Genomic DNA, 14,437 nt, shown 5'->3' on the forward strand with positions numbered 1-14,437 from the left:
TAACTTTAGAATGAAGCTCTTATACATATAGTAATTTAAACTAATGCACCTGACAATATATATTTAAGTTATCGCATTGTACACTTTGTCGGCTTTGGTACATATTTGTAGGATATTATGGTATGTCTTCAATAAGTTATAAAAAGCGATGTTTTTTTTTTGTTTGGTTTACAGTCTACCCATTCATTTCTGACAAATGGAGGGGGATTATCCAAGTAGGTAATCAACTTATTTTAACAATCTAAGGGTCGAATTTTCATTCTGTGGGACCATCACGAGATAAAAGTGAACTTTTACGCCTCGACTCCTTCAGCTACAACGGCTTCTTTACTATGCTATCGTATTTCATCCTATACTTACCACTTATAACAACCACAACAGTCAAGTAAATCACTTGGCAGAAAATATCTTATCAGATAGGTTTCGAGTGTTGTTGCCAAACAGGTTCATGGAGAAAACTCCACTCGAGCTTGATCTGTTAGTGAGAAGGGTAATGCGGACATTTATAGGATGTGAATTAGGGCGGCTGAATGAGACGACAAGAGCTAAAGCACTTAGCGTAGGACGGTCCTTGCCGGCTCAATGAACGTAGGTACCAACACGTCAGAGAGTGAGTGAGTCATGCTCCAGATGCAAGTGAGTCAAGCTCGGTCTACTACCGGTTCTCTCGGACGTCCAGCAAGAGCAACATGTCTATAAAAGTATGCCGTAATTAGGACATCGGACGGCTCCCTGCCCACGGGGTAAGGGGGCTCATTTATAACACAACTACGTGAACGTATCACGTCAACAGAGATATATCTCACGTGTCAGCTGATGAGAGGAAACAATCGATCCATGTCTAGCTAGCGATATTGCGTCCAGCCTACTTAAGCCACGGCTGTATATAATACAGAAATAATCGAAAGGCAAAATAAAGGATTATACTTTTGAAAGGCGTGGAATACTATTGCCAAGAACTACTACATCATCCATTATTCATGTAAGAGAACTTTACAATCATTCAAAACTGTTTTTCATACTTTGCTTTTTTACAACTCCAGGTTAGTAATGTTACTCCTTTCTCGGCATTGCAGTAATTTTCATATCTCTGCGGAATCACTGTCAGGATGAACTAATTTCCGTTGACTCAAACCAACACAAAGTTGCCCATGCGTTATTCTCTTGTCAAAAGAAAGTCCGGTTTAAAACAGATAAACAATTTTTATTTACGAAACAATATTGCGGCCATTACTTATCTATGGTTGTGATATATGGGGCGAAGTGTCTGGTACCAAATGAAAAAAAAAAAAACAATGTCCAAATAATTGCAGTAAACGATCCTTGGTTTTTAAGAAATAGTCAATCACATCTCAAACAATAGATAAAATCATCAAGAACCGTTTTACACAATTCCATTACCAGTTACCAGTAGTTAAAGGCCCAGTGGCTTACAACATAGAATTTTTTTTTTAAATTGCTGAGGTGAAAAACTTGCAAATAGAATATAACTTATACAATAGGTCAATGTACAAAATCAGTCCTATTGGTGCTTACTTGTAAATGAGATAACAGTAAGGATCTTGTGCAATGCCTCTTTTGATTGCTATAAACAGAAAACTTGTTTAAGTCATTATTTAGAAATTCGCCTGCAAAATGTAAGAGGGATACTCTCTGTATCCCCTCTTCTACATCCCGGATTCCAAAATTATCTTCACAGTCCACCAGTAATGCCTCCATCTATACCCTACACGATTAATTTGAATGTTCATCTTTGATTTTATTGCCATGACCGTGTAGGAGTCATTTAAGTTTGAGGGATTTAATTGAATTTAAAGAAATATAGGTCAATCACGTCATCGAATTCGAATTAGAATAAGTATTCATTGTTACAAGTTAATATTCAATTGTAAGAAAGGTAATGGAATCTCCATCCATTACAGCAAGTGTTGCATTGAAGCTAAGAGCTATTGATGTACTTTATAGAGGTCATGGACAAATCGCTTCCTTCCTCACTTTCGCAATAGCTAACATTTAAACTTAGAGCCCCATGTGCTCAACATCCCAACTGGTAGGAGGCCGTCGCTCAGGGACGAACATTCCAGAACCTTTTGCGTCATCTCGTTGGTCAAACCAGGGCAACCAATGAAGGCTTGTGTTTCTCTAAACGAAATTCTTTAGAACAAATCGATCTACATCATATCGACAAGCTGAATCGCCGGGCCTAAATTATGCTTCAGAGAGCGAAGCAAATCCCAAAGACATGACAACAGCTGGTTAGGCTCTTTAAAAATTGGAAATTTTGTTTACATCATGTCCTATAAAAAAGGCTATTAAAAATTTCACATAAAGCGACACTGAAGCCTACGAGCAACAAAATACATGCTAATCCACACAATACTTCCTGTATGTTCTACCAATAATAGGTTTTAAAACCAGTCCTTTCGGGAAAAAGTCGGCGTTAAAAAAATAAGAAATACCTTAATCCCTTTAAAGGCAATATAAATGTGGAACGGTGGCGTAGTGAATTTTTCGAAATCATTCTTACGCAAGTAGCTGAAGCAATCTGCCGGAACAGTCCACCGATAACCTGTTTAAAAACCGTTCATCATGTTCGCTATAAGAATTATCAGATTAAGAAATCTGCAAGTCGATAGGGAATGAAAAAGTTAAATCTAATTTACATAAATTTAGTAAGGCGGGGGGGGGGGGAATCCAACTAGGAATACACAACCTACACGTCCAATATCCACAGCTGCTAATTCACAGTTTTAATAATCTTTCTACCAGCAATTTCGAAACATTGATTGGACCGGGAAGCAATCTTTTCTTTTCGCCCGTTTGATGATCCGCGGATGAGTTGAGAGTTGTTACAAAACGAAGAAAGCAATTATAGGATCGTAAAAGAAGTATCCATAACTCTAGAAGATGAAAGAGATCTACCGATAGGTGCATTGGAGTCGAAATATAATTAGAAACAGTTTCAGATAACTAAATATTGGTCAAGGAGTCTTTTATCTGTAAGAGACTGAGTCTGAACAAAGTTAGTGTAAAATAAATATAAAAAATATTTTTCTCGATTTCAAAATACAAAACATTAAGAGAAGAAAACAAACATGCACAATTTATAATAATTTACAAGTACTTCCATGTGTTGTACAACAAAATGTTGAATCTATTTACATGAGCTGAATAATCGTGTTTTGTAGTTTTTCAGGCTCATTTACATGTTATAAGTTGAACATTGTTTGAATAGTATGTATGTCACTGAATGTCAACATTTATTCACAAAACAATGTGTAGGAATTCAATTTTCATTTAACTCTTTTCATCTAGATCTAACAATAAACTGAAGGCTGATTTGGGTATATGAATGAGAGATCTTTTGATTTCTAATAAATCATTCAAATACAAGTAAAATTCTTTTTACTCAAAATAACAACGAAGAAGGTGAAGAAAAAATTTTATATTGCAACGACTTATCGAAAGGGGGTTTGATGTGATGGATCGCAGTTGGAAGTTGGACCCACGACTCTTGTGCGAGAACAGTAAGTGAAGTCGAGGCGATTCACATTTGTTTTCAACGCCAAAGTGATGAATAAGATCGGATTAGACAGTTAAACGATAATTTTATATAAATAGGTTTGAAATGGTGGTAACGTTTTTACCCACTTTATCCAGGATATGGACCAAAATAGGGAAAATTGTAATATTTTTTTAACATATTGTATATATCACTAACTGTAACAAAATTTCAATTTTCGTTGTGTATTATTGTAGTTCAATAGTTGTTAAATAAAATATAGGCATAATTATTATGATTTGTCCATTTTTACTCATTTTCGTAAGGGTTTAAAGTTACTTTCCCCTATACACTCAGGATACATAGCAACAATAAAAAATTTTCACAGAACAGAAAACTTTGATCAAGCTACCGTCTATTTTTATAACGTTTTCTAAAGAGAATGAGTAAAAAACAAAAATATATCAAATTAAAATATATCTGAAAATTCCAAATTATTTTAAATACTAAATATAATTTTTAAATTAAAAGTATAGAGATGATAAAAAAGATACGTCGTATAAAATAATTATTGGGAAGTAACATTCATAGAAAAGAAAGTATAAATTTGAATCGTTAGAGGTTAAGTAGATCAATGACCAGTAGATACTAAGAATACTCATCTTTACGAAAATGCCACCCGATCACTTTTAAACCAAACTCAAGAAAATAAATAAAGTCGGAAGGTAGTGAAAAACAAAGTGGGCGGGGCCTGGATTCCACTGCTCAATGACCCCAATTCAAATACTCTGGGCGGTATACAAAAACTTTCTTCAAAAATTGGTGATCTTGTTTGGATAAGAATCGTAGTTTGAGGTCGTATTAGTAAAGGCTCCTTAGGAACATCTTACTCAAGGTCACCTTTAAAAGTATACTTTTTGCTTCAAGTAAGAAAGTTATCGTTTCATAAATGTTCTATTGAGTTTTTGTTCGCTATGGGAGAAACGAACCCTAAGGAATTATTTTAAATCAAAGGAGTGTTTAAAAAATGAAAATATTGTTTAACAAAGCTAATCGTATGCATCTAAAGGAACCCTTATCTAAGGTTTTCCTCGGAAAATTCATAAATGTGCCTACAAGAAACCGTGGTACAACTAAATAGTATTAAGCTAAGGATAAATCAGACTTTTAGAGTATTAGGTTAAGAATCACGCATCCTGTACCTGACCTTATGCATGAACTATAGGAAATGATTTGACTCAGACGAAAATGTACTGTTTATAACTTATAGGCATCTAAAGGAACCCTTAACTAAGGTGTTCCTAAGGAATTCATAAATGTGTCCCTAAGAATCCCTTGAACGAGTAGATATTATTAGGTTAAGAATAAATCATAGGCTTTTAGAGTATTAGGTTAACAATCACAACAATGCTTTAAATCTGCATTGAAGAATATTCATATACTTAGTTCACTTTTATCCTATTAGCTAGGAACAGAACAATTCCGAAATGAGAAAAGAATAACTGCTATTACAGATAAGTAGTCTAGCAATAAAGTATAATTAAATACTAATTTATAATGCCACTAATCTCGAATGCAACGGCTTTCTCTTGAATAGCACGTCTGACATGATAAAATAAAAAATCTGCACAAATCGCTATCCTGGCTTAGCAACTTGTCATTTTATCATATTAAACATCTTTGAATAATAAAGATAACAGTTGATGATACTTAAGCTGATGTTTTAAATATAAGCTCCAAGAGTAGAATACAAAAATTCTTAACACAATTATCAGGTAAAAGCGATTAAAATTCAAGACGAATGACAAAGGATGATTGGAAATAGCGGATAGGCAGTATTTAAATCTCACTGATACAATACGGAGCCAGTTAGATGATAATTGGCGAAGCCTATAATTAGCCAATCTGAGAGGAAGGTAATGAGAGGTTAGGAATTGAATAATGTGACAGGTACAAGCTGAACAAGAATGGTGCCACTCAAGACAATGGATCCTACAAGCAGGTGTCGTCCGCCAGGGCGGGTCTGCGTCATAAATATCGCCAGCTATTGCCAAGTCGTGGCGAAACCTCTACCATCGTGCCCTCTTGTGCAACCCCTTCGTGGAATGTTTTGCCACTTGAGATGGGAATATATTTTTTTTCATGAAACCGGTGGAGATAATGGCTCGGATTGGCCAAGGTCTGTTCCTGGTAGCAGAGATCTAAGCTATTAGCATAGCTCTCATTACCCAATAGCGATCTAATTAACCAACCTTGGTCCAAGACGTCCCGGCTGTCTTGTATCCTGTTCCCCTAAGGCTTCGCTACTTTCATTACCCAAACAGGAATCCTTTACTGCTTCTTTTTTTTTTTTTTTTTTTTTTTTTTTTTTTTTTTAAAGCACCATGTGTGAGGGAATGCAAACACTCGTTCGCCACAACAGTTGCACATTCTTTAAACAAGAAAAAAATATATCAGCAGCAGACCTCTATTACTAAAGCGAAGAAAAGCAGGAATAAGGTTCCGACTAATCGTAAATTTTACTCACAAACAGTCATAATTCGAAAAGTATACATTCTAAGGGAAAATCTAAAAATAAATGAGAGGTAATAATATTCTCTACAAGACAAGAACAAAAAACAAATGGGGTTATGGGCGTTGACGACCTCAGGGTTTTACGCCCTAAAGCCCCAGATAACAAAAACAAATATTAGCAAACATGTGCAGAAGACTCGTAAAATAATTTTAACAAATATCCGTTATTTCCATTCTCACACTGTTCCCTAACGCGTTTGGTACCAAGTGCATATCGGACGGATTCTTTATTTTTATTTATCGTTTGGATTGTACGTATCGCAAAACGAAAAAGTTAAAATTTTGAGGGGTAAATTATTTTTCTGTGTTGGTTATAAAGGTTCATTATTGAAAATTACAAACCATAAAGTGAACGTTTTCCTATGGGAATATGATTACTCAGCTGTCTGGTGTTCATCCATAAATTTTTCCTTACGGTGGTTTTGGGACCAATTCCGATAAATATACTGTTTATTGTATCTACCCTAATGAGCAAATTCGACGTTTGCATATTCAAATATTTCGAAAAACTAAAAGCCAAAGCAAAAGAAATTAAAACCTCATAATAAAATTCATTTACACCATCCTGTGTTCGCAATTTGGAAGCAAAGTACATATTGGAATTGTGATCGTTTTAGTCGAGGGAGTCCAGGCGTTACTTAAGTAACAACAAGCACTTTACTGCAGCGGTGCCGCTTCGATTCCGGCTTGGGTGGGTTGACTTTATTTCGTGTTGGTCCCACAGAATGAAAACTCGATCCTCCTACAATGAATAGAATAGGTTGATAACCTATAGGATAACCCCTGTACGTCAGATATGACCAAGTAAGTGTAAAAATAAAAATGCTTATGGATATGAGAACCTGCGCAAAATACTTTAAAATAAACATGGTGCAAAGTCATACGGCATATTGGACTTTGAACTATGTTAAATTCTTCTGCTCCCATATAAATATATTACTTAATTTTGTTTTTAGTTTTTTTAGAAATATTCAAAAACTATGAATATTCTGGAACAACCAGCGTGCTCATTAAAAAGATAATTTAATTCTCTAATTATAGGAAGATAGTCCAGGTGGCGGACAATTCATTCGTACGCTGTGTTTCAATCTGACAGCCCTGACGAAGCTCTATCCTACAAAATGGGGAGAAACCTTGGTTAACAATAATTAGTTTTCTTTTACTATTTAGACACCTTTATTGACCGCCACTTGAAATATCTTCCTACAACCTAATTCATACGGTCAACTATCTTCATCCAATATAAATTCTCTAATAAGCTAAATTATCAAGGTAGTAAAGTTTCGAAGCTTCAAGTCCACTGCGTGACAAAACTGTAAAAGTGGCTTTCAATTCATTTAAATGAGTCCACAAAATACTACTTTACAAGATGATAATAAAATCTGCCTGAACTTATAGATTAGAACTGTGGGCGACAGCTACAAATTCCAATATCGAATGTATTAAATCCGTTCAATTGGTTGTATTGTTGTTCAAACAATAGTCAATCCTGCATTCAATGTAACCAACCATAGTTTACATCATGGACTTGATATCCCATTTGTCAGTAGAAATTGTAGATTTAAAAGCAATCTATATTATATTTAACCATTGTTTAATGAAAGAATAAATGAATGATACTATGATAAAATGAAGTAATGATTTTTAGGCGTTATAATCATTATATCATTTTTAAATTTAAGAGGTACTATAGTACAACAAAAGTGACTAAGTGAAAAGTTAAAATTTAATTTTTGAATATCTTAAACTAACTGATTCCTAACCTTAGTTGTTAGCGATTTAAATGCGAATGATCTTGACTAGCGTTTTCTGAATTGTTTAAGCTACCCAAAAACTAAGTTGAATTTTTAATAATAATAATCCAGATTTTACAAAGGTCGAGTCGCATTGGGTGGCAATAAAAATGTAATTTTCGTTTCCGAATAACAAATAGAAAACTCTGCGCTGTGAGGCGCATTAACCACGCCGCTGGGATAATGCTAACGTATTCCAAAGCAAATAGTACAGCGAGGTAATATATTCTGATTTATACAGATAACAAGTTATAATCTTTGGAAGGAACTTTCGCCATAGAGGTACTTAATGAGAGGTTGAGAGCCGTCGGTATAGGCCAAGAAGGAAAGAGACCGTACCCAAAGCAAACAGCCCTGTAATTCATTCCATTCCTTTTTTGGAAGTTATAACGGCTGCCTTTAGTCGAGACAATTTCCTACAGGAACTCTTAATTTAATTAGCCATTTATAATTAACCAATATCATTCGTATAACAAAAAGTATTTACTTGACACAAAAAAAAAAACTTTTAAGCTACGCAAAATAAGTTCTCTAATTAACTAGGCATTTCATCCGAATTTCCATGGAGGACAACAAACACATTATTATTACAATTTTAGAGCGTTAAAATAATAAATAGAGAAAAGAATAATTTTGGAAGCCATAGAAATATCTGAAAATGAAAATGATGCAATAAATAATAAAACAGACACAAGAAATTTGAATGCAATAAATGCCGAACTCCTAAATAAACTGAACAAATAATAAACTGCACCTCCATTTGGCAAAACAAAAATAGTCAAATTATAAATCAGAGTGCACAGTTAAAAAAAGTCTTATTTCGAATCAAGTTAATATAGATAAAACCTAACAAGAATATAAAAACGTGATAATACTCACAATATTCTTCAAGAGATTTAAGGTAATTTAAATTTTTTTTCCAATTTATTTTTAAAAAAAAGTAATAAATTTTACGCTCATATGAGTGTATAAACCTCTCAACTCACATCATCTTAACAGAAACATTTTTTAAAACTATATCTTGTGTATAATATTAATTTGTGTGTTTTAACTATAAAGATCCGGAAATAAATGTAATAAAAAAAAAGTAGAGAAAAAGAAAAAAAATGTCTAACATATAAAAGGGCGAAGAGGAATGAATATAAGTCCAGTAGAGCGGTCCCTCCCCGTTCTTGTACCTCCCGGCAAGCGTGAAGGAGGGGCCATTATAATGCCTTATGGCAAAAGGAGGGACATTTATTTGTATATATTTAGATATAGTCATAATATTACTAAGTCTTTATATATTGTACCAGTATGTAAATAACCTTAGAAAGTAAGAAAAAAAATGTTAAAAACGTTTTAATATTATATAGTTTCGTATTAAAAAATAATGGATTTAATATAGTTAGAATGTTTTCTTTCCAATCATTTCGATTGATATAAATAAAAAAGAACCCTACTTAAAATATATATAATTTGTTTATAATAAATTAATCTCTTTTAATTAGGCAATATTATTCCTATACAAAAAATATTTAATCGAAAAAAATAAAAGAAGACTTTTAAGGTACAGAAAAATACTATACTAAGTATAAATAAGTTAATTAACTGAGTATTTAGACTGAATTCCTACGGTGGCATGCCTTTCTGCACCAGATTCGATCTTAAGATGTATTGGTAAACCTATAGCATAAATACTCGGTCTTTTATGTAAATAAAAATAATTTACGTTTAAAGGAGAAGCAAATTATGGGTATATTAAACAAATAAATAAACTAAACATTCCTGATTGAAGAGTTTTACATCACTTTTCCTCCAAGGCTAGCACTATTGTCACATGAAATAACTCGTGATCCAATATAAGGCATTAATAATGCACTAATTATGTAATCAAATGAATACCAATTTTAACAAAGGGATTACAAATTACCATTTGACGTTATTTAGAACCATAAAAGCTTCTTTGCGATCAAACTGGTCTGTACAAACACACAAAATACAAAGCCTACGTTGTAATTATTAACGGTAGTTCTCGGTATACTTTAGACACGCAATAAGACTGAGTTTCATAAAAATCGGGGTAATAAAAATTTATTTATGAAACCTCAAAAACAAAAATTAGTACAGCCATTTATTTGATAGACTATCTCAACAAAACAAAATTAACATAATCTAAATCTGACGAATATTAGCGAATTGATTTAAAATTGTTACAACATTCTGTGCATGTTACCCAGGAAACCCATTTTATCTCTATCTCCTTGTATAACAAAACCTGACTGGATTTGTCTGTAACCAGTTACTCAGTGTCTTTTTTGATAACTATATCTCTATGCACATGAAGTTGAAATAATTATTTCGGTATGATGTATTTGAGCAATAAGGCTGGGTTTCAAAAAACTCATTTAAAACCTTAAACAATTTTTTTTTTCAATACCTTGTAAACTATAAATATCACCTGCAATATTGTTATAGCCACTCATTTGAATGATAATTTAAACCTATAAAAAACAAAACTAAAGTAATCTAAATCCAGCGAGTAAGCAAATCAATTAATGTGTATATTAAAATATTCTGCGCATGTCAACAAGGAAAACCATTTCATATCTTGAGATTGAAAAAAAAAATCATTCTAAGAGAGATAAAAAAATTAAATGATGATGAGAAGGTATTTAAAACCTGGATATAAATAAAGTAAAAAATACAAATAAATCAGTCTAGCAAGAGGCTATTCATTTTTTTTCTTTTGTGAGGGTCTTTTAATTTGTTGTGCAGATATTTAGAGGTTTTTTTTGCTAAAATTCCGTGTTTTCGTTTGTGGAGAGTTTATTTTGAGGGTATTGGAGAGTTCAAAATAAGTGTTTATTTTAAAAAAAAAATATTTGAAATTCAAAAACAACACTCAAAACGTTTTATTAAAACAAATAAATTGTTGATTTACAAGTGAAATTCACTAAGTCGAAAGTTAAATTTTCGAGATATTGAATATTTCTTTTTTTAATGTTATGGAAATATTATTTTTATTTTTTATAAGCAGATTTTTATGATATAATTAAATTCTTTGGGATTTAATCTTTTTATAATTTTAGACTGGAAAAACTAAATAACTAAAAAAATTGGTTAAACGTTTTACAATGGACGATATGAAAATAAAAAACTCATCCTATAATTAGTAATATCACGTACATAGAATGATATTGAAGCCTAATTTATAAAGCAATACTTATAAATTCACAGTTCAGAAAGAGAATTGAAAGCATTGGTTATTGAATTTATATTAGCAATAACATTGAATTGCGCCCCGATTATTTTAACTTTCGCAGAAAAAATGACAAGTGTGCTTTTGATCATTGTTTTTATAAATGAAATAGTTGAAGCATTTCTAGCGTTTATTATTAATTCTTAATTTAAATAATTATTAAGTTCTGTAAGGTTTTTTAATAAATACTTGATATCCCAATGCAGACTAAGAATCGGTTTTATAAGTTTTCTTTGGACGTAAGTTTTTTTTTTTTTTTTGGATCTTTAAGAATGATTTCAAATTAATAATAGGTAATATCAAAAAATAAACCGGGAAAATGCAGGTATTTCAGGGAGTAATTCATGAAAACTCTCATCATAACTCTCACTACTAATAAATATATTGTATTTAATATCTATATATTTATTAAATCATTTTAATTATGTAATAATATAATGTTTAAAAGTCGTTTTTCATAGTCCTCAATTATTTCTTAATTTTTATTACCAGTATCAAATAGTTTCTAAGAACTAAAAGATAAATGGTATTCTTCAAGACTATTACAAGGAAGAACTCGAGGTGTGGCTTTTTCAGGACTTCTCAGAAGAAAACAGAGAATTCCCAAGGGTATTTCCGGAATTCGACCTTAAAAGGTAATTTTCTTATGGTTTAATGATGTGATTTGCAACACGGCTAGTGAAGTGAATAAATAGAAATAGTCTGTCTATTAGCAAAATTTTGAGGTTTTGAACTATTTCTGGAAGATATGTACATATTTAGATAAAAAAAAAAAAATTAAACCCAAGAGCCAAGAAAAAAATCATATTTAGACAAAAATTATTTTTCTTAATTGAACTTTTATTTGTCATAAAGAAAAGTGAGCACGAAGCTTCTAGCAATAAAATGGTTTATTTTCGGTTAATCGAAAACGTTTTTTACTTTTGCTAAAAAAAAAAAAAAAATTATTTGCAGTCTTTGATATAAATTGTGTCACGTATGGGATTCTGTGCATTCAAAGACATCACCAGTAAATATATTTTGTTTTCATAAATATTCCATCTTTTTTGTTAAATATTATTTTTAATAATTGCCAGTTTTGAATAAATAAAGATCCGACCCCTAATAGCATATAGAATAAATAAAATTTCAAATGTTCCAACGATTTACTGAAATACCATGTTGAGTACCATATCTGAAGTAGAGTTTTCCGTAGTACTTGCCAAGTCCCTACCATAGCTCCTGATACCCCGATGTACAATATTACGACCTACCTGGAGTCCGGCTTCCTCCTGGGATACTCGCTCTCTTTGCCGTATATACTGCCGGCGAAGGGGTCCTCTCCGAGGTAGTACCTGTGGACTGTGGCCATGTCGTTCCCCGTCTGGGTGCCTGAGTCCACTCCTCTTCGGCCCCGCAGCCTCCCCACCAACCTCCTGAACGACTCCCCCAGGCCTTTCTTCTCCCCTCCAGAGCTCGGCTTCTTGCCAGCCGGGGGGATGTCCGCCGCGAATCGTGTCCGCTGGTACACCTGCAACATGTTATAAATGAAACCATTAGATTATCTATACCTTATATATCTATACCTTTATATTCAATTTAAAATAGCTTAAAATTTAGCTGTACTTGGAAGTAAGTGTAAATAAATTTCTGCCAATAGATTCTTATATAAAAATATTCATAGCAATATATAATATATGGCAAAACCTTTACGTACCCTGAGGGTAATAATTACCGAGATACAGGTTTTCCAAAACCAATATTATGGAATATGACAAATGTCATGGAAACAATTACGGAGATGTTCACTATAAAGTAATTTATGCTGAATTAAACGAGCCTAACATTGATACTTAAAAGACATCTCTATGTCAAATAGATTCTCAGATATCGAACGTTCCTAAAGATATGACTCATTTTCAATGTATGTTGCAAAATGCTACGTAAAGATTTGACATAAAAAAGGATCCAATCTACAAATTATATAATGCCATTAAATAATAATTGTTAAATGCTATTAAAAAATAAATTATTAAATGCCAATAAACAATTTAATAATACACCTATCTATGTAGCAATGAATATAACTATGAAAACAATTTCTAAAAACTAATTAACGTACTTTTATTTTAAGTAAAAGACAAAAGGCCCAGAGTTCCGCTAAATTAAAACGAATAAAGAATGAACGAAATATATTAATTGCTTCAAAATATATTGAGTAGTTTAGCACTGTGTACAATATAATAGAAAGATATAAATCATTTTTCTAGTCACCGTATTAGTACCGAGCCCTTATAATTTTAAAAATTATTTTTACCACGCTTAGCATAAAAATGAATTTCTGAAGGCTCTAAAACATTTAATAATTAGTTATTTAATTTAATAAAGTAATAAATTAGGTGTTTTTTTTTGCATCCGGCAAACGGTACATCCTAGCAAATTAATGATATCAAACTAAATAATACAAGAAATTAAACAGCTATAAATTCAGCATCAAATGAGTACAATTTATTTACTAGATCAAGTAGTAAGTACTGAACCGTAAATAAAAACCGTATTAAAAGCTGGATATGAAAACAAACTTACAAGGGGAAAACAGATCTGGCTTCCTTAAAATGCTTCCTAGGTTGCTGATTAGTTTGATAAGATAAGGAATAACAATTGTTAGATGTTCAATACGGTCTTTGGTTCAAGGGGTAGATATTAGTGAACGAGTTGTAACAAAACAAATAGTACTATAGTGTTAATTATAGAACCGATACATTAAATAAATTAAATTATATAAAATAAAATAATTTAAACACACGTATTTATGTAAACACAACTAATTTTTATTTATTTCTAACCAAAAACCTTTTATATCGACTAAAATTTGAGAAAACGTATCTTTATCTTTAAGTTGAGTGCGACACATAATTCTGCTAAATAATCTCCTCTTCTTTTATTTCCCCTTTTAGCAGATCCGTACAAACTTTTGATTTTAAGCGCATTCGCTAATGTCTTTGGATCAACGAAGAGACATTTATACTTAACAGTTTGATGTTTTAGACCATTCTTTATAAATTCATGTATGCTTCCCATGAATCCGATACAATTACACTACTTAAATGTATTCTTCTTTCGATTACTGTTATTTACTTATGTTGATTCTGATCTGTCCTTAACTAATTCCAAAAAATCATACTTTGTTTTCTCAGCAAACATTGTCCCGAAAACACATCCTTTGTTAATATTTAATACCAATAATTCTACCAATACTTCGTTTGTAGCATATCCAATATATTTGTTTACCAAAATAAAGAATCCATTCATGGTCGTTTAAGTACACCTTCAATTCTTTGTAAAAGT

The 14,437-nt window shown here is 32.0% G+C and overlaps 1 protein-coding gene across 1 annotated transcript in view; it reads right to left on the reverse strand.

Moving 5' to 3' along the window:
• chas (chascon) overlaps window positions 1-14,437 on the reverse strand; it is a gene marked incomplete at its 5' end in the record, with an annotated part of 397,334 nt that overhangs the window by 13,206 nt on the left and 369,691 nt on the right. The window contains 1 exon segment of the mRNA XM_067048669.1: window positions 12,364-12,620. Within this exon segment, the coding sequence (XP_066904770.1) occupies window positions 12,364-12,620 (257 nt within the window).

Source organism: Halyomorpha halys, unplaced genomic scaffold, assembly GCF_000696795.3.
Source record: "Halyomorpha halys isolate HHAL.00 unplaced genomic scaffold, Hhal_1.1 Scaffold20.1, whole genome shotgun sequence".
In the NCBI taxonomy this organism is placed as follows: Eukaryota; Metazoa; Arthropoda; class Insecta; order Hemiptera; family Pentatomidae; genus Halyomorpha; species Halyomorpha halys.